This window comes from Pempheris klunzingeri, chromosome 18, assembly GCF_042242105.1.
Source record: "Pempheris klunzingeri isolate RE-2024b chromosome 18, fPemKlu1.hap1, whole genome shotgun sequence".
Classification (NCBI taxonomy): Eukaryota; Metazoa; Chordata; class Actinopteri; order Acropomatiformes; family Pempheridae; genus Pempheris; species Pempheris klunzingeri.
This window is the reverse complement of record NC_092029.1, coordinates 10,872,446-10,892,757: the sequence shown is the minus strand read 5'-3', so window position 1 is coordinate 10,892,757 and position 20,312 is coordinate 10,872,446. Positions and strand designations below refer to the sequence as shown.

Sequence of the window (20,312 nt, the reverse complement as noted above, 5' to 3'; positions counted from 1 at the left end):
GGGAGGGAAGAGCAGACAGTGTGACAGGTATGGAGCTTTAACAGCAGGGTGTGGGTGCGTGTTGACGTGGCAAACAGTACAGTGTTCTACAAATCAGCCACTTGAAAAAAACACAATCTGCAAGAATATGTCGCATTAAAAAAATAATCTCTCATACTATGTGTTTAGTTTAGTAACCTTCCCCATGACATCTAGACTATGACACATACAAAACATACAACATGAGTATTAAGAAAACACATTCACTAAGCAGACAAATGACTTAAAACTTAAGTTACAGTGCCAAACATTTGCTGGTTCCAACTTCTCAAATGTAAAGATTTGGTGTTTTCTTCAGTTTTATAACATTAAGGTTGAATATCTTTGGGCAAAGAAAGTTCTTTGAAGGCATCACATAACACATTTTTTCAGTTTTTTCACAGTTACACTAACTAAAAATAGATTTATTGAAAAAGTAACCTCAATTTAACATGTTAAATAATGTGTTTGTCAACTAGTAGAGTTCCTCCTATGAAGGATCCCTAACATGCATATTAAGAAAGGTTTAAAACAAAGTGTGATGATGTGTTTCATACTAGTATATCTCAATAAATATTACTGTATATTATATATGTACTGACTATGTTAAATGATGTTCTGAAGCATTATTTACAGCTTTATACCAGTTATGAACACTTAATATCATAGTTATACTTGTTGAAAAACACAAATGCATTCAAATCTCCTCATTATAATGTGTTACAAACATCTATGAATTGCCCATATGCTGCTTAGAAATACTAAACAGGGGTTATGATAAAGTACTAGCAAACACCCAGTAGTTACAGGTCTTATCATAATGTTGTATGAATTCAATCTGTTGCTCCCTAATTTTTGTAGAACAAAGTACAGTAGCATGGGGCTAATGTTTCATATACAAACCATGCATGTAACATTATCATTACATATTTTCATAAGAGCTTGTAGCGGGATTTTGATGGTGTGACAGCTTGTGCAAAATTACTGTAAGCTAAAGAAAAAAAGGAAAAAAGAAGAAAATGTTTAAACGCAAAATTAATTAAATACAGAAAATATATATTGAAATACAATTAAAAGATAATTACATTAATACATCACAGTAAATTTACAATACAGGCAAAATATAATATAATACAATAAAATTAAGTACAAATTAAATTAAAGTGAAAATTCAAAAGAAAAAATCCAACAAAATTGAGAGAAATAGAGAAAAATAAATTGTTAATTAAAGACACTAAAATCATACAAGGGAAGAAAATAATATTAACTTAGCTTTATATTAATTAATCTTTTTTTTAATTGTATATTTAGAGATAGTGTGCAGTGAGCGTTGCCTCTCGCCGTGACCGCGGTGACTGACCTGACACTGGCGGCCCCACAGATAGTACAGGGCGGCCGTGACGGAGCAGATGAACACGGAGTAAGGTCTGGTGACACACTCCCAATATGTTCCCCGGAGCTCCAGGTAGGACACAAACATGGCCATGAAGTGCTACTGCTAACTACTGCAGAGAGCTGACCCGGAGGACCAGCTGACGGCGTCTAAATGACTCGTTCACCGACACAACGGGACAGACCACTGACAGACAGACGAGTAACCTTAGTGAGTTAAAGCCCGACAACCACCTTCATCACCACCAGCTCACGATACAGATGATTCACTCCGAGACGTCCCATCGGCTCTGTCGGGGACGGTAGAGAGCCGGTATCCACCTGCAGGCTTTTACTCAGGTGTTTTCTTCCTGGTTGGCCAAAGACTGAGCGTTAAAGCGCAGCCTCCAGCCTCAAAGTCCGCCCCATGCTAAGCAAGGACGTCCGGAAGTTGGAGGCTTTCACTGAATGACTACAAATATGGACGGAAACTAGCACGCATGCGCACTAATTCTTCTTTTCTAGTTCATGCATGGTGGCTGCAAACCGGAAATACGTCATCCAGAGTAGCCCTCATCACCACGCTCCCATGTAGACGGTAACAGCGTCTGCACTGAAAACACTGAGTCCTCTTCCTCCTTTCCTTGTTTTATATGACTAAATGGATGCGCACACTCCTCCTGCTTTCTTCTAAATCATCACAAAATCCCTTACTTGTCTTACATATATTCATTTATCAGAGCAATTTAATTTACATCTAACAATATTTTCAATGGTAAATACAGTCTCCGCTGTGGTTCCCAGAAGCAGAATGAGAGCTCTTTCCTTTATATGTACAGATGCAAAGTCTGTCCACACCTGCCATGTTAAAACAGACAGGCCATAACACCAAACAAGAACTTCTCCACATGACATGTAAAACATCTGAACAGAAGCTTTCACATACAGTCTCATATCTATGTGGTTAACTGTTATCTTTTCTTTTATTACAGACCCTTAAATTGACTTGTGAAGTTGTAAAAATACTGTACAGCACATTGGGGAAAACTGCTGGAGATCATAATGTTTTATTTAGAAGAATAGCAAAGTGAGCAGAAATACAGTACTCAAATATAAGCTCTTTATTTTAATCTAAATTGATTGACTTTATTTGACGATTATACAGGAAGTATTCGCTCTAGTTGAGTGGGATTCCCGTCACCACCTCTGACTCAATGCCACACTCGTCATTTCCACGCTTGATCTTGAAGAAACCTGAAATGAGAAGACACAGACACATGATTTCGCTCGTCACCTTGCCAGACGATGTGACACCGGTTTGTTCAGCACTTGGAATAATATGTGACACAGAAACACGACGCTCTCCGGTCCTAAACCCTGGTTTGGTCGTACCTTTATCTCCCCAGTCACTGTTCCAAGAGTTTGCAGCAAGCCAGTAGGGCGTCCCGCTCTCCTCTCCCCAGCCGAGGATCTTGATGGCGTGACCGCCCAGCATCTCCCCTGTCACATGCTGATACACACCTACAGTGAGGAGCATAGAGTGCAAGAACTCAGGGTTTACAGGGCAGAACATTTGAACACATTTACTACTGAAGGATAAATGATGAGTGGTGGTGTGTTCAGGTAACTCCAACGAAAAGATTTGAGAATAGGCGGCTGAAAATCACCACATTTATATCTTGTAAGACAGAGAGTCCCAGCCTGGGGGGTCAGGATCCAGTTACACACATTTGTGTTTACTTTTTCTCACCTTTTGCTAATTGTTTTTTTCTTGTGAAACAATGAATAGTAGTTTATCTCATCAGATGTGTGTAAAAATCCTTTGAATGAAATAATATGAGAGGGTCACAAGACAAAAAGGTTGGGAACCACTGTTGTAGGAGATTTGGAAAATAAATAAGCAAATAAAGATTAAATGACCATAATGTGTCTTTGACCAAATACAAAACAGTGTAAACTATCAATGTTATTCAAAACAGGTTTTAAGTTTACTTTGACTCTGAAACTGAGTGTTTCAAAGGTTAAAGGTAAAAGTTACTTAAGAACTAAAGAAAAGCGTCAGAACAAATGCATAAAGTGTATGTTGAGAGCTGAATGTTGTGTTTAATGGGCTTAATGTACAGTTTCAGAGATCAAAGTGAAACCAACCTGTCTTGTACTGCAGAAAATCTGCATATACAGAGAAAGCCGCCTCCACCGGCCCGTTCTTGTACAGCTCCGTCATGATCTGCTCCTGTTTGGACGGGACGTTGTACGTGCGTCTACCTGCAGAGGGAGACAACCAGAGCAGTAACATCAAAGACAGAAACAAGATGAGGCGTCATAGAAAAGTTACTGTACGGGTAAATCATTTGAGAGGTCTGTACCAAAGTGTTTGTCCTTCTGGTAGGATGGCGAGTATCCATCAATGCACTGCTGCTCACACTTAGGAGTGTCCCCTTCACCCTGACAGGGAGGACGAGTCCCATTTACATGATGCTCACAGGGGGCGATGCTGTAGGGTCGGCAGCCTGTCAAAAACACCCTCAGTTTCAGTTCAGACTTGCATCCTTTCTTTTAATGCTGTACAGAATCTTTTCAGTTCACGCTTACCGACTTTGGAGCCGTACAGGCCTCCTGTCACAAGTCCTTTCTTTGCCCAGAACTCCCAGGCAGCAGAGGGAAAACCGCCAAAGCAGCTGCATTCACAGGATAAATAAAGTACAAGCGTTGTTCATTGTGCCCTTAAAAGGCCTGAAACGCGCTCATTTCTTACAAAATTACTCACCCCATGCCACAATCATCGCAGCAGGACAGTAGATCCTCAGCAGAGATCTCCAGAGAGATCTTACCTCCGCTGTGGATACACAACCTGTCAGATATTGCCTCTGCTGCCCCGAAAGCCTGCAGGGAATCAAATCACACTGGTTAGAGAATATAGTAGCTGGTTCTGAAGTGCACGTGATTTATCCTTTGGTTCTCCTCAACTGAAGATCTTAACCACCACTACAGCTCTCCCTGATCATGGAAAGAGTGCTGATTTGACTGCCACCCCCTGTATCTGCATTGGTCCATCTTACCCAGCAGGACCCACAGGATCCCTGGTCTCTGATCTGTTGGATTGTGGGACAGTTGGGCCATTGCTGGCGCGGATCAAAGCTGTCTGGAAGCTTTATGCCTTCGGTGTTATGAACCCTGAACAAGAGAGGAAGATCACTGAGCACAGCTGATAAGATGAACCTGCTGACTGTCACCTGTTTGGGCATGTGAGACACTGCACACACCCTCATGTCTGGTGTGTATCGTGCTGTTTAAACTTACACCTGTGGCAGCTTGGGTCCATTCAGTATCGTCCCACACAGTCGCTTCACATTGCTGATGTCAAAGTTATGGAAGTTCTGCCCGGCCTGGAGCAAAAACAGTGGAGCTAAAATCAGAGATTATGGAAATCCAACATTCAATAGGGGACAGCAGGTTTGTGCTGCAGAGCTATTTAGCAAAAGTTCAGTGAAAACCTTAACAAATATACATTAAGATGGACTCACCGTCCAAGTGGTGTTAGCCTTGTTAATCAGGTCGACCATCTCTGAGGAGAGCGGAGGGACTTGAGGCCGAGCCCCGGTGACAGAGACTGTCACCAGCACACAGAGGAGGGCCAGAGGATGCATCCTGCCAAACAGATGAGGAGGTGGTGACAGCATTATTCAGGTCAGGATTTTCTTCAATATCTTTGCTGTTATCATTCTTGTTTCTTCTAAAAGTGCTGGAATTACGGATATAATGGATAACATCTGCATTAACAAAACATAGTTGTAAAGGAATCACTGTTACGTTACAAATACTTTTGTTTTACAGTTCGAGTAATTGGATTTTGACAAAGATGCATCACAAATTCAAAGTAACTAGAGAATGAAAGATAGATCTTATATGTTATTTGTGGCAGCCGGTTGGTTAAAAACCAATTTAAAAGGATGGAAATGGATTCTTATTAAAGCCGTGTTTTCCCAGGCAGTGGATTATTAGCAGTCAATTATTTAGAAAACTATCAGAAATAAGAAGCAAGGATTTGAGCTTAATTTGAAGTATATTAACCTGCATTAAGGGAAGTAAACACAGCAAGTGTCATTAAAGAAACAGCCTAAATTTAAGTCATAATAACATAATAAAAGAAAAACGATTCACACCTCACCTGTACCTGTGCAGCAGACGTCGACGTTTCTTTCCTGTTACTGAACAAAACTGGAGTCTCCTTCAGTCCTTTTACTTCTTATTGGCCTTTTTACAGTCCCTAAGTTATGGAATCACATGTCTGCTAAATGAATATATTGCCAAAGCCGATCTCATGTGACTGGCAAGACGTCTTACCAAAGGTTCACAGGTGATCTTAAAATTTACAACCTGAAAACCCTAGAGAATATATGTAATTTATCATCATTACCTTTTACGAAAATCTTTCCTTTTCATTATTTTGCCTCATAACAGTGATTTACACACATATACAGACACAAAACTACAGTCTGAAATCAAGTTTAACGACACTGTGATAAAAATGCTGTAAAATGCACAATCACCATCCAGGCTGTTTAGATTCACCTCTTTATTTGTTCAAATATGTACAAATCAAAATGTCACATTACATAGCAATGTTTGTAGCTCTCCTTTGGTTCTGTACAAGGTTACTCTGTGCTAGCCTTTCTACTCACCAAAGCTGTGTTAAGGACACTTCAGCTAGCAGTCTCAATATGCATTTCTTTCAAATATCAAATGTATCAGAAATTACATTTGTTCTCCATTAAACATTTCAACAGTCCATGTCAAAACTACCTTTGAAATAGTGCTATTTTTTTCCCTCTTTTTTTCCTATTTCAAAAGGACGATTTGAAACAGAGCAAATACAGACATAAAGGTGTTGACATGAAGCTCCACTGTGAGTAGAAGCTGACATCTACGCTAACATACAGCACATATACTATAATAAAGTGCACTGTACGTACATTTATTTTATTTGAGTGTTTCTCCTTTAAAGACATAACTACTAACTTTGTTCTGACATGAAAAACATGAAGACTAAGATTTGACACAATTGAACAAAAACTTAATGAAGTTTAGTGAGTGAGTTCCTGGAAATCCTAAAACAGGCAGTGTCTTTGTAATCTATAGTGCATTTCGCCGTTTCAGCACACTTGATGAAATGACACTATTCATTTTTATCCTTTTTATATTCAAATATATTAGATTTTCAAATGTTTTAAGCAAAACAAAAGAAGAACACAAGCAACATAAACATTAAACAACAAAACACCCTGATTTGTTTCAATGTGTCATTTATGCTGGTGATTATATCCACACAACACCGTGTGTAAATAATGTATCCAGATGCAGGATGGACTAGCAGAAACTACCAAACAACCTAATTAGACCAGGCTGCTCTCGCACTCCTCCACAGCCTAAATATGTCCGTGGTCCGCCAACAGCCGTGATGGAGAGGGCAAAGTGGGAGGAAGTGTTTGAGATTCTTCTAGTAAGAAAACCAGACATCCAGAGTGGGCAAAGAGGTTTTCTGAGTCTGTGTGCCCCGGGAACGGTGGGGGTGAATGGGTTCACTGTCCCTGCATGTCGCCGGCGCCCTGTGCCTGTGCTGCAGTGGTGCTGAGGTACTGCCAGCTGAGAGCGGCGAGCAGCATGGCAGCAGACAGGTACATGGGCGACAGGTGGTGGGTCCTGGATGGGAGGCTGGACTGTGACAGGGCGGACTTCTCCCGGATTAGAGCCAGGGTGTGCAGGGTCTTGTCCCGTGACGGGTCGGTGACGGAGACCTTCTGCAAAATCTGCTGAGAGGGAGAGAAAGATTGTTTGTGTATAAGTGCGCCAACATGGTGGAAATGAGAGAGCAAACACAGAAGCACACCCACCTCCTGGCTATACTGGGCTATGATGGTCTGCACGGCTGTCATGTTGGTGGCCTCCATCATGAGCGTGACCGCCTGCCCCTTTCTGATCTTCACCACCCCCTGGAACACCATGGGGTTGTTGTAGCATGTGGACAGTGTAGCTATCGCCATCACCTGGCCGAGAGAGGATTAACACAGTCAAGTCAAAGAAATGAAATCAAAGTGAGGCCCGTTTTCACAAAAGTTGCATCTGTCAGTCCTTTCTGAAAATTAAACCAAAATCTGCGTCACTGTACAGTCGGAATGTGGAAAGTAATGAACCTGTGGAATGGCACAGAAATTGAAGACGCTCTGGTTGCGCAGACGAGATAGGTAGGCAATAACATCGGGGACGTGTCGCAGAGCGTCAGTGACTAGCAGGTTGAGACAGGAGAGAGCCGACTCCAGCTTCTCAGGCTGAGCAAAGTCCTCCAGCTGGCCTGCAAACTGACTCCAAGCCTGCAGGATGCGAGACATTAACACATCACATATGGTACAACATTTTTTTTTTTAAATCCCTCTGCTCAAATCACTCAAAAAGCAAACGAGGACAGTTTCTTTAGAGACACAATCTCCCTCAGACTGAATGTGTGGCACAACTTTTCATGCTGCATTAAGTCTGTGTGTAAAATAAGAGTAAATATTGAGTTTAAAATTGGCTCACTTTCCACTGCAACCTTTTGTATCATTAATTTCACAACGCAGACTGGAAATGTGTAAAAAAAAAAAACTAAAAGTATTGAATTCTTCATACTGCAGGTCTCAGGTCAGACACTGAGATAAAACAAACACGCTCCTATCGCGGTGTTACCTCTTGTGGCCAGAAGGCACGTCCCTCTTGCGTGTCCTCTAGATAGTCTCGGATGATGTTAGTCTTCTGCAGGAACAGGCCCATGGAGTTGGCCAGCTCGGTGTCCCGCCCCACCTCGGGGTCCTCCAGCTGGGACGCAGAGAACAGCCTGGACAGGCCGATGCCGACCAGTCCTGCCACATAGTGACAATACTGCACAGGGGGGTGAAATTAGGACACACGGGGTCACCTTTATAGCCCCAGCATGACATGTCATGACTAAACACAATCAGTTATTATAATATCCAGTATTTTGAATAATTAAACATGAATACAGGCAGGGTTTACTGTATTAGTTTGGATTATAATAAATTTAACGTATTGAGTGGTACAACAAGAAAGCCTGATAATTAACTATTAAGACTCATATCTAAGTATATGGTACCAAAAGCAGTGCCAGGTATCTGTTTGTGTTGTTACAGATTTAAGTTATTTATTTCTTGTGCCTGCTATACTCCAAATACGTCTCATATTTCTGCTGTTATCCTGACATAATGATAACACAGGGCTAACACGTACTAGGTCCCACTCCTTCATGGATCCCACTTTCTTTTCCAGGAATTCAGCCATTCCCACTCCCATACGGTGGCAGATATCGGAGATGACGTCTTTGTATTCCTGAGCGAGGTTCCTGAATTCCAGCGATATCTGCACACATGAAGTGTGAATGAGTGACAAAGGTTTCATGTTAGACTTTTCTATCACAAACAAAACTCCGTAATTAACGTGGTACTTTACTGAGTACGTTTTGTCTGTAAATCTGTCATTTAGAAAAGATTACATCAGTAATTTGAGCCTGGAGAGCCTGATGTACCTGCCTACTGCCCTCTTATGTACCAGTGTCCACTGCTACTGACCGTGGGGAAGTCCGCCAGAACCTGTCGGTCTTTCTCCTGGCTCTCCGTGAAGCACCACTCATCCTGGTACAGGTAGGTGTGGAAATCGTTCAGCATGGGAACCTTCTTGTCCACGGGGATGCTCATGTCGTCCTCCACTGTGTCCAGCGCTCGCAACACCAGGTAGAAAATACAAACCGCATGTCTGGATCATAGAGACAGGAGGGAGGACGTGAGAAACACAGTTGTTCTTTTGGCGGTGCTTTTACACGCTCACAGAACAGTTGTCCTCACACGGCGACAAGCAGGTCGTCAAAGGTCAGGGTAGTCTAAATGTGGAGGATCCCCTTTGACTGGCGGTATATAGTGAGCACACACACCCACACACACTCTAAAGGTGTTGTATTTACAAACTGCTACCATCTGTCTACTGACGGCTCTGACCTAAACACTGATCTTAAATTAGACTCCCAGCAGCAGCACACTTCCCTGTCTGTAATATTAGCAGTTTACTTCTGGAGTCCTGCTGGTCAACACAGGTCACCTTAACTCATTTAACACTGTTGGTTTAAATTTACTGTTACACTGACACACATTAAATCTCTTTCTGCATGGCAACTGCCAACTGTTGCCATCATTTAGCACTACTCTTACATAATCTATAGATTAAATGATCAAACAAATGATCGAAAAAAATTATAAATAGATACATCAATAATGAGTTAGTTGCAACCCAGACACATTAGTCATCACCTGATACAAATATTTGTACTCCAGTATAAAGTAAACTAATACACTGCTGAGATGCATCTGAAATGTGGTAAGAAATGACTCAAAAACTCCTTAAATTCCTAAAAAGGTTTGATACAGCCATCAGCTGTAGTGCAGCGCCTTCCTGAGGCTGAACTGATGCATTGTGATGGTGAAAATGTCTAGAATAAAAGGCCAACACTGGGCATTTCTCTCTGAAGGTGTGGATATGAGCTGTGTCTGCTCTGCTGTCAGACTCCTCAGGATTCAACAGGCCGACAGCTAAATTGTTTACTTTTTTTCTGGACTAATAAGATAAATGCAACACCAAAGAACACACTGGATCCAGTTAAAGGAGCTATAAGCAGCTGATGGCAGTTTACTACTGTAAATATTTTTGGATGCGTCCTTTATTTTGCACACAAGAAACATACTGGTGCGGAAAAGGGGAAGTGCCCCAGCCAGCGCCTCTCATTCTGCCCTTCAGGAGAGAGAACATGCAGGCGGACACACCCCTCCTCACCTGCAGCCTGCCTGGACTCACCTCAGCTCCCCGTCCAGCGCCTGAATCACAGCTGCGAAGCTGCGGCTGGTCTGGTTCAGGTACAGGTAGCACGTCCGCAGACTCTCGCTCATGGACTCCTGGCAGGAGAGACAGAAAAAGGTGGTGTGTCGGTAGAAGCCTGCGGGTCTGAGGGCGCTGGAGGGTCGGGCGGCCTCCTGCAGGCCCCGCTCCCCCAGCCTCCAGCCCAGGAGGAGGGACCGCTGAGGGGAGCCGCCGCCCCGCGGAGCCACCGAGAGAGAGCGCTTGAACACGGACAGAGAGACGGGACACTTGCAGCAGGCTCCGGCCATGCGAACAACCCGTCAGCAGGAGGGACCCTGCAGCTACACACCGACCGGGCCCATGTCGACGCCACGCGGATTAAGGAGAAGCTGGAGACCCGCAGTCCACGCAGAGGACACGCGAGGTGAAAAACGTTACGCGTTTCAGATCCGCTGATCTGAAAACAGTCCCCCTCCCCCCCCACCGAGTAGGTCTGCAGGGTCCGCACACACCACTTGTAGATCTGCTGTCGTGATCACTCCTCCCACCTCCACCCAAAACAACACCAGCTGCAGCTCTCCGCGTTTCCTAATCTGCCACTAGAGAGGAAACATGGCTGGTAGAGACGAGCTGAGACTTAAGTAAACACAACATGCAGCAGCCTTCATCACAGTGTCGGAGCAGGGGGCGACACCAGGGCATTAAACGTTACAGACCTTAGTGTCTGCGTAGGTGATTAACTAGTGCTGCCTCTTGGTGGTCAGCACACACGCAGATTAAAAAAAAAAAAAGAAGTGCAAATTGCATTGCATTTAACCCAAACATGCAGAAGTGCATCCCTGTTGACCTTTAGCTGGGTCGTGACCAAAGTGTTTTAGGGTGAATCACATACGTTATAATAATTTTCATACACAAATGGTTTGCTTTCTTATATATTTATAATGAAGGAGTGTTGGTGAAGGTTAGTAAAGGCTTAAGTTGAGAACATGCAGGTTATTGTATAATCTGTACGTGTAATTGTCGCAATGAAATTTTTATTATGAGTTTCATCCACTCAGTAAAATATATACAGAGAGAGAGAGATACAAAATAACGATAAATAATATAAATATAATGTAAAATCTAAATGAAGAAATCAACTCAACACAAAGATTTTGACCAGTGGGTGTGGAATTAAAATGGGAATTTATCATTTCAACATTAAAACTTTAAAATATTAGCTGCATAAGTTACTTTGCTGTAAATTAGTTTATGCATTAAGTCTCATTTTAGACTTTATTAAGGTTTCATTTTAACAGCAGGCTTGTATTTTTCACCTAAAAGTCTCTGCACCAGCATCACTGGTAGTCTATCTCACAATAATGGAGCACAATGAAGAACACAATGAAACCAGTTCCACACATAACCTGAGACTTGTGTCCTACTTCCTCGGTGCATGCTGGGAGGGCACCAAAAACACTAACCTCATATGACTGCAGTCACATGATCTGCACTCAGCCAATCATATGTATGATGATCATGGCTTCAACTCTATGCCTTTATTTCAAAATAAGAGCACAGTGGTCAAACTGCTTTTCAAGAGCCAAGTTAGCTGGATGAATAAACAGGATTATTTAGCCTGATCACTGCACGTTAGCCCTCTGGAGACCTGTCTGATTCTGTCACGTTAATAAACTGACAATTAAAAACTTAAATGTGCTTCTATGTAAATATTATGGGGTCACCACTTGTAGTTTCAGAAAAGTGGAAGAGTTAAAAACATCAATGTTGCCTGTTGAGAGCTTGTAGAAAGTATACAAACAATATAAAGCATCAAAAGTAAAGTGTTTATTAATATATGAGTTACATGAACACATGAGGTGGAGGCCACGACGTGGATCTGTGCTGCTCTCCACACAGCAGCCACCATTTCTCTGTGCCAGAGGCAGGTTTAGATGGAGTTCTCCACCCTGAATACTGAATACTTTGTTTGAAAACAGATTTTAAAGACACTTTTGCTGCTTTATATTATCTATATTCTTTGTACAAGCTCTCTATAAGCAACATTAATGTATTCATCTGTTAAATTATAGTGTTAATTGGTCAAAATTCTTATAGATGGATAGATAAATCATTTAATCATCCCCTTATGGGAAATTGAGGTATCCAGTAGCTCAATGGACAAACAATAAATTTGACTGACTTAACTGTCTCACTTACTTTTACGACTTATCTATTATTTTTTTGTCCGTGAAACCAGTAAAAAATGAGAACAGTTACTCACCGTTAAATAAAAAATCTGAAGTAAAATACAAGTAGATAGGCACTATTGCACTTTGTCCAGGGGGAATTATGGTGCCATGGCAGAAAACTTTTACATGACACTGTCAGTCACACTGAAATGCAATGAGTACTTTTGCTTTACTTCATTGTTTATCTCCTTAAATCTCTGAAAGAAGCAGTGTTTGAGCGGTGGTCAGAGGTCTGGGACCAGCCTACTTTGCATTAACCCATGGTCCTGTTCAGGTCACAGGGTGGTCAAAGACAAAAGGTGTCACACCTGTTTAACAGCTGCTAAGTTATTAAGTTCATGCACCTCTGCAAATTTGCCTGATTTGGCTTAAACACATATTACTGCTGAAAAACATTAATGACTAGAATCACCTGAAAGAATCAAAGTGTATGGATATGCTCGAGTTATCTTTGAGCCTGGTCCATGTAATGATGCTGTCGACCAAAATAAAGGCCTAATACTGGTCCAACCATCCTGCAGTCCACGCAGTCTCTCACTCTCTCTCTCTCTCTCTGGGTCACATTGGTGTTAAAACAGCGGGATAAGCCCTCAAACATGCGCACTACCCGCTGCTGAACCCTCCAAGCTCATTATGTAACGTAAATCCAGAGTCAATGGTCATATCTGCCTGCCTTTATCCGAGCCAACACAGGAGAGAGCGCTCAAATCTAATTAGTCCAGCTGATTCTGTCCGACCACCATTTAGGTCAATCCACAGTGATGCACCCTGTGTGCACTAAGCATGTGCAGACCTACTTGTTAATAGGCCTATGTCACTTTCCTTGTTGCCGCACCGCAGCCGGTCTGTTCTGATACTGTGAAAACAGGAACATAGTGTGCTGCTCGTCTCGATATGCAAATACCACCGTGCATCTAACCCGCACGTGACTGCTGTCTGCATATTCACACGACAACACGATTATCAGTGTATAGCCTAAAGATGCTTCACTCACATAATCCAACTTTGGCATGACGGCGCTGCAGCCTCCCATTTTGAACTTGAACAGGTTGAAGATCTCCTCCGGATGGCCCAGTGACTTCAGGATGTCCATGTTGCTTCACTGTTCAGCTGTTACTCTGACAAACTGATGTATAAATCTGGTGAGATGCTCCCCATCAAGGCGATGCGTCGCTCAGATGCAGCAGCAGCAGCAGCACCACCACCATGAAGACAACACGGCTCTCACTCACAAGCGTCGCCAGATCGACTGACGCCTCTGATTGGCTGGTGAGTCATGGGCACAGCGCACAGCGTCCAATGAGTGAGCAGAGCGTCTGGTGTGATGGCCCGCCTCAGCGGACTGATTGGTCTGATTGGTCCGCTGGTTATCCCACAGAGAGGCCATACCTGCCCTCTCTTTATACTTTCATGATACCTGTTCACTAAGTCATCATGGACCTGACACCTGTTGGGTGTGATCACTAGACAGAATTAGACAGTGTGTAACATACTTGTCATACATATGTAGAAATTAATTTATCTGTCTAAACTTTTTTTATCTGTTTATAATATTTGGACCATCATTAGGTACACAAAAACTTGTCTTTGTGTTGTCTAACTTTATTTTACTCGTCTGGTGTAAGATTATTATGTTTTGTTGTCTGACTGGAGGAATGTGTATTATTATTATTATTATTATTATTTAAAGCTATACAAATTGTGGTTATTATTGTTTATTCTCAGTCAGTTTTTACTAAAAGATACACCTAAACAGTCCCACAGGGATTGGAAGTGTCACAGCAGCAAAAGTAAAAGAACATATATAGCTAAGTAACTTTAAAAAGTAGAACACTGTATATATTATGGAGATATATACACAGAAGTTAGTTAATACTGTTAACTATAACAAAACATGGTAACTATTAGTCAACAAAAACAGTCACAAATAAAGAGAGGAGACCAGGAAGTTAATACAAAATTAACTGCCACATGACGCATGAAGAGTCTGTTTGAAATATATTTTATCATGAGGCCTCAGTGAGTGTCTGAACTCATGGCACAGCTATTATGGGGAGTAAAGCCAGATGATGCTTGCCTGCCAAGCGGCCCATCAAAAACACAAAGAGCAGCTTGGCACACATATGCACACAGCAGTAAAACACTTTTAACACAGTTGAAATATAACTTCTAAGACATGCAACTGTACAATAATAGAGCGTGCAGCAACAGGTGCCCACAAAAACCCCTGAAACAAAGAGGATGTGTAAGATAGTATATGTTATACCGACACGTACAAAATTAAACTCACTGACTGTGTTCTGGCTAAAAATAATCATATCTGTGGTTGAACTAGTTACCTTATATGACCTGGAAGTATTGGGTCAAAATAGCACAATAAGATTGGACATGTTCAAGTCAAAAGTCTGCTGTGAGAAAGGCCTGTTACCAAAACCGCATCCACCATCTATCATCAGAGAGCATGATTTCTAATGAGTGTTGGATTCATTTGCCAGGAACCAAACTGTGGTGTCTTACTAATTTGTAAGCATTTTGGACTGAAGGGAACACACCCTCTACTTCTTGTTAAGAGAAAGCTGCAGTCTGGCAGCTCCGTGCGTGAAGGCTTGACACAATCCTATCAGTGAGGTTATTGGCATCCAAGAAGACTGAGCCAGAAAAGAGGCTCTCTCAAGCTTTCGCTCTTTCTATTTACGTTAGTTTGCACACTTGTTCACACAGATAATGCACGTGTGTTTAAAGTGCATGGTAATTGTTGTAACTCTACAGTCATGCCAGGAGCTCCGTGAGAGTAGACGGGGTGCTTTGAGCTAAATGCTAACATCAGGATGCTAACATGGTGATGTTTAGCAGGTAAGATGTTTACCATGCTCACCATAACAGTTTGGTGTGTTATAGCATGCCAACATTTGCTAATCAACAGAAAGCAGATGGGATTGTCATTCATTGTTAAGTTATTTGGTCTTAAACTAAAGTTCCAGATGAGTTAAAATGTTGACCTGATGAAAAGTGAGAGGATCATCACAGAGACGACAGTTCATCCTGAGGGGGACATGAATGTCTGCAGCAACTTTTATCATCTGATTGGTGTTGAGAAATGTCACTTAAAACCACAAACGTGAAAACATCATGGTGTCGTAAGAGAAAAAGTCAGGGGATCATCAAAGTCATTAGGATTCATCCTCTGGGGATCACGATTGTCATGATAATATTTCATGACAATCCATTCAGAAGTTATTGAGATATTTCAGTCTTTCAGACAGATCAGCATTTCCATCCCTAGAGCCATGCCTCTAGCAAACAAAGTTTAACACGTATAAAAGTTAGTGTCCTGTATTAAAACACTTTGGTTTGAGATATTTCAATTCTTAAACGGCCATGACCTTTAACACCCAGATAAGCTACTCTGTTAGAAACCAGATACACACTAACAGCCAGGTCCTGTCTAACGTGTTACTCTGCATGACTCTTGTCATGACATGTGAGGAGACAGTAGCCTCACATATGTTTACACGCCTTTTTTTCAAGTTGATACTGTCTGTACGAGCTTACTTCCGTCAGCTTACACCACAAGAAAAGGAGATTGATGTTGGTACAATTTGCTCAGCTGCTGCTCAAAAAAGATGATGATGATTACAAATTGATGACGATTAAGAAATGTCACACCTCAACAGCGGTTGTTTTGATCAGTTCAAAATGAATGGAAATATATCATCCTGTTTCACTTTGCCATGATATTTGCTGTGTGCGTGTTTTGTTTTTACCCCTCAGGTGATGTTGGACAGAAACAAAAGAAAACAGCAACATTCACTTTAGTTTCAGCCACACAAAGGTCACTGATATGGTACATAAACTGTTGCACTTTTCGTATTTGATTATTACACTAGTAGAGGCCTTTGTAATATATATTCATATATATACATTATATGATATCAACAGTAAACAACACCCCTTTTAAACACTATGGGTGAAATCATAATCATGATGTAATCATGAAAATGATAACATACTTTTATGAATAAAGTTTCAAATTCCTGCACAGACTAAAGCATCACTGAAACACCTTTAGGATGTTTTCAGCCATGTGAACACAGTAATTGAGCAAATATAATTTAATAGATTTTGCTCAAGGGCAAACAACTGTGAACTGACGCTGACCTCCTGCACAGTATGTGTGTCACTGTGTGGCTCCCATGAATCACTTTGTAAAGTGAACCAGGAGCATCTCTGACATCTTTATCGGTCCTCTACTCCTTTCTCTTCATGAGGTGAAACTACTATGTCTTGCCCTACAGAAAGGTGAACTTTGATCTTTCTCCTCTGCATTCTTTTGTGAACTTGCCAAACTGGAAACAAAGAGGCTTTTGATGCTGCTTTAGACAGTTGATGACACACACGCTGTGTCATTTTGCTGCAAGACACAATAAATCAACAGTGTGCAGGTTAGGTACTATCTCTATGGCTATGAGCATTAACGTGGGGAGGAGCTTAGTGGTGACAGCTGCAAACTTGTAACCAGTCGTCTCAGTAAGCATGTTGAGAGTGCAGCTGCTCTTGTTGATACTACATGACTGATCCCACAAGAGGAAGCAAAATATTAATTTTATTGACTCCTGAGCTACTGGGCGTGAGGAGTCTGGATGGAGCTTCGCATGTGAGTAAACTGAGCCCTTATTTTGTGAAAAACTAACCTAACGGAGAGGCTGAGGACTCTTTTCTTTGCATCCAGATATGTGTCTGTTCTTTTCTGTTTTCTCTCTTTGTTTGTATTATGTATCTGTTTGTATTCAGGTTGAGCCGTAAGCGGCGTCTGTTTAATGGAAACGAAAAGGAGCCTCAGCTGTACACAAAGAAATGTTTGGCCAGTCTAAAGACTCTGCTGGACAGATATCAGACTGACCCAGAGCCTCCCAGACTGAAGTAAGTGCTGAGTGAAGAGGAACCGCAGTGTGTCCTCACAAAGGGTGTGAGGCTGTTTGAAATGTGTTTCAACAGTAAAAGTCACAGGTATAATTCTACGCGTGGGTTGATTAGATCAGAGAGTTTATAAGGTTCACATTTTCAGTTCCTCTCGGTGCTGCTCACGCTGCCCTCACTGTGACAGTTTGTCACATTAGATGCTTTATATGATGTATCATTATGTTTTACAAGCATATCTTCCCCCATAACTACGCCTAAACTTGTGTATCATCAGAAATAACCTAATTTCAGTGTTAATAAAACAGACAGTAAACATAATTTGCATTTTATGATGCATTTAACTATTTTAATCAATTATGTGCCAAGTTCTCAACCCATCTGATTTACGATTAGTGAAATATGGAGCTATGATGAGCTCTCCTGATGTGCTAATATTTTCCTTCATTTGAATAAATGCAAAGTAATTTCCTTCTTATTTACATTACACAAGTCAAACGGTGTTTATTAGTACAGTAGGAAAGGCATTTTTGCAAATGTTGGGAAATATGCTTATTTGCTTTCTTGCATAGAGTTAGGTGAAAATGCAGAGGCACCAGTGTGTGGATTTTGTAATTGTTGGACAGACGGACATGGGAGTGGTATTTTCATTCGACTCTGTGCAAGAAAGCAATTAAGCAATTATTCCTTTAAAAAGTAAATCAAATCGTAATTTGGCAAGTTTTTATCACCGGCCCAGAGTCATAAATTTCATGTTTGTGTATATTTCCAGATGAGTTATGTCTGTTTCCAGTAACCACAGTAAACATTTATTAGATACCTTTGTGTTACAGGACGAGCTTCAGTCGCTGCTGCACATCTGAAGTTTGTGTGAATGGAGGCATAAAACAGCTGACTGACCAGCTCGGCGTCTTTGAGCTGGTGTGGTCCTGGGCTGACACGCAGTGCTCTGTGAGGAAAGTACTGCAGCATCTCAAGTCCAGACAAGCCACTGAAGACATTTTCCTCAATGACTCAGTCAACAAGAAATTTGTGGCGTTTCACCGTGACATCACTGAGGAATGTGGTGCCGAATATAAGCAGCACTCATGGGCTGTTATTGAGAAACAGGAGGAGGTTGTCATGTATGGGCCTTATTATCCTAATTACAACAATGGATTGCACAGTGAGGATGTCATTATCAAACAAACACAGGAACTTCTGGAGTCAGAGGCCATCTCAGAAGACTGGAAGGTGTATGTTTTCAGCATGAACAGCCCGTGTTTGGCTAGAAATACAGATCCATGCATGCTGAACCTGGTCCAGAAAGCTCAAGAGTGGTGGACTGTGTATGGAGTAAAGACTCATATTGGTTATGTGAAGTGCTGGGGCTTCAAGGGAGTTAAAGAAAATCTGTTCAGGGATTTTAACCACAGCCAAGTGGACTGTATAGATCAGACTGAGGACCATGAGAGCAATGTTAAAGCAGCTGAAAAGAGCAGAGATCCTTTATGTGAGAATCTGTTTTCTGCTGTTAAACACCTCCTGACATCTGAGAGTTTCCCTTTGATGAATGCTGTGCAGGGGCAGGACTGGAAAAGTTACTTCAAGAGTATGCACAGCACCTTTGAATGCAAACCAGAGGACGAGAAAAAAGTCCTCACCCAGGAGGTGAACACAGTGATCGAAGCTGCACAAGTCCTGCTTTCAGAAAAAAGTGGAAGTTTTGAGGAATATTTGGAAAAGGGAAGGGCGTTTGCACTCGGTTACACTTTCAGCTTACAAGTGTCTGACGCCATCGGGGATCAAGTAAGACTCACATTTCAACAGTGCTGGAAGGAGATGGTACAGGAGAAATATGTCGAGTTCATCAGGGGGAAGCTGACTGAAGACTTCAACCAATGTACCGTCCAGCTTTTTATCAAAGACGTGGTAAAGTTCACTAAAGGGTACTTACAGATTGGAAGGATACAGTTTTAAGAAACTCAGAAGAAGAATGGCGTTAACGTAGTATGTCACTAATGTTTGGTATGCATTTGAGGTGGAGTGAGTAAATAATAATAATAATAACCAAGCATCATACATACCATTTGCATTATGTCAAAATGCTTTGTCTTTATTAGTTTCCTCAGTAGAGCTACAATTGCACACAGAGGAGGGAAATCAGGTAGTGTTAGTACACACTGAGAAATGTCCATCTCTCATTGTGTCTTTACTTACAATATATCACAGATGGTGTATTACAATTATACTGGAGTGGCGTTTTTTGTTTTTTTTTTTACATATATGCCCATATCATGTTATGTTGTTAATTACATGTGGCGATATTCCACATTTACACATGTTGCCCCCGTGCTTGTCACAAGCAAATTAAAGCATTAGGTGTTGCTAACAAACTGTACAGTCTTGATAAAATACTCCTGAAATTTATCAAACAACCGTCACTTAATCGATGATAATTTGAGGATTGTGTGGTCAAGGCCTATAAAAATAAATACCAGCAGGAAGAAGAGGAACTTTTCTGATGGATGCACGTCTACGCTTGTATCAGCAGAGGGAGCTATGTGCCATTACTTCCATCCAACACTCATCACGTGCAGCTTACTTGCTGCATAGGTAGTTTATCATGTATTTTTTTCATAGAGGTGTCAATACTGACATGTATTTTTTACACTTTAAATCAAAAAGACAAAGACACACAGTTCAGGCACCAGAGTAGGAGCTTCTTTGGCTTCTTTGGCTTGAGTAGGAGGTCATGTTGACTGAAGGTCAAATCGCTGGTGCAGAGGAGTGATGGATGAGCAGTTCTCTGTTTGTGACAGTAAGTTTATAAGAAATACTCCTGATTAGCTTGTAAGTGTAGATGTAGATGCATTGGGAAATTACACAAGTGCATCAATCACT

General features: G+C 41.6%; 2 protein-coding genes across 3 annotated transcripts in view; both read right to left on the bottom strand.

The window, feature by feature from the left end:
- The window catches only part of LOC139218319 (uncharacterized), an 86,388-nt gene that overhangs the window by 17,622 nt on the left and 48,454 nt on the right, over nt 1-20,312 (bottom strand). Inside the window, exons 2-12 of the mRNA XM_070849883.1 lie at nt 5,559-5,574; nt 4,914-5,042; nt 4,690-4,775; nt 4,449-4,563; nt 4,157-4,272; nt 3,982-4,067; nt 3,756-3,899; nt 3,538-3,654; nt 2,782-2,910; nt 2,573-2,643; nt 1,386-1,520 (exon numbers count right to left, since the gene is read on the bottom strand). Of these exons, the coding sequence (XP_070705984.1) occupies nt 1,386-1,520; nt 2,573-2,643; nt 2,782-2,910; nt 3,538-3,654; nt 3,756-3,899; nt 3,982-4,067; nt 4,157-4,272; nt 4,449-4,563; nt 4,690-4,775; nt 4,914-5,036 (1,122 nt within the window). The 5' untranslated portion in view covers nt 5,037-5,042; nt 5,559-5,574. The remainder of the gene's footprint in view (nt 1-1,385; nt 1,521-2,572; nt 2,644-2,781; nt 2,911-3,537; nt 3,655-3,755; nt 3,900-3,981; nt 4,068-4,156; nt 4,273-4,448; nt 4,564-4,689; nt 4,776-4,913; nt 5,043-5,558; nt 5,575-20,312) is intronic.
- Nucleotides 5,951-13,680, bottom strand: fdft1 (farnesyl-diphosphate farnesyltransferase 1). 2 transcript variants are annotated; one of them, XM_070848811.1, is made up of 8 exons: nt 13,507-13,680; nt 10,279-10,376; nt 9,006-9,189; nt 8,668-8,796; nt 8,110-8,301; nt 7,581-7,757; nt 7,281-7,433; nt 5,951-7,196 (listed from the first exon to the last, which is right to left on the bottom strand). In XM_070848811.1, the coding sequence occupies exons 1-8, from the start codon at nt 13,603-13,605 to the stop codon at nt 6,969-6,971; spliced, it is 1,260 nt and encodes a 419-aa protein (XP_070704912.1). In that variant the 5' UTR covers nt 13,606-13,680; the 3' UTR covers nt 5,951-6,968. The 2 variants fall into 2 exon arrangements, with proteins under 2 accessions (XP_070704912.1, XP_070704911.1); XM_070848810.1 differs by lacking the exon at nt 13,507-13,680 and having other exon boundaries at nt 10,279-10,745.

Coding starts and splice junctions, on each gene's coding strand:
- fdft1 (XM_070848810.1), bottom strand. CDS start 10,589: ATGGCCGGAGCCTGCTGCAAGTGTCCCGTCTCTCTGTCCGTGTTCAAG. Junction 8,302..8,667: donor CCATGAAGGAGTGGGACCTA/GTACGTGTTAGC, acceptor CCCCCTGTGCAG/TATTGTCACTATGTGGCAGG. Junction 7,197..7,280: donor TAGCCCAGTATAGCCAGGAG/GTGGGTGTGCTT, acceptor CCCTCTCAGCAG/ATTTTGCAGAAGGTCTCCGT.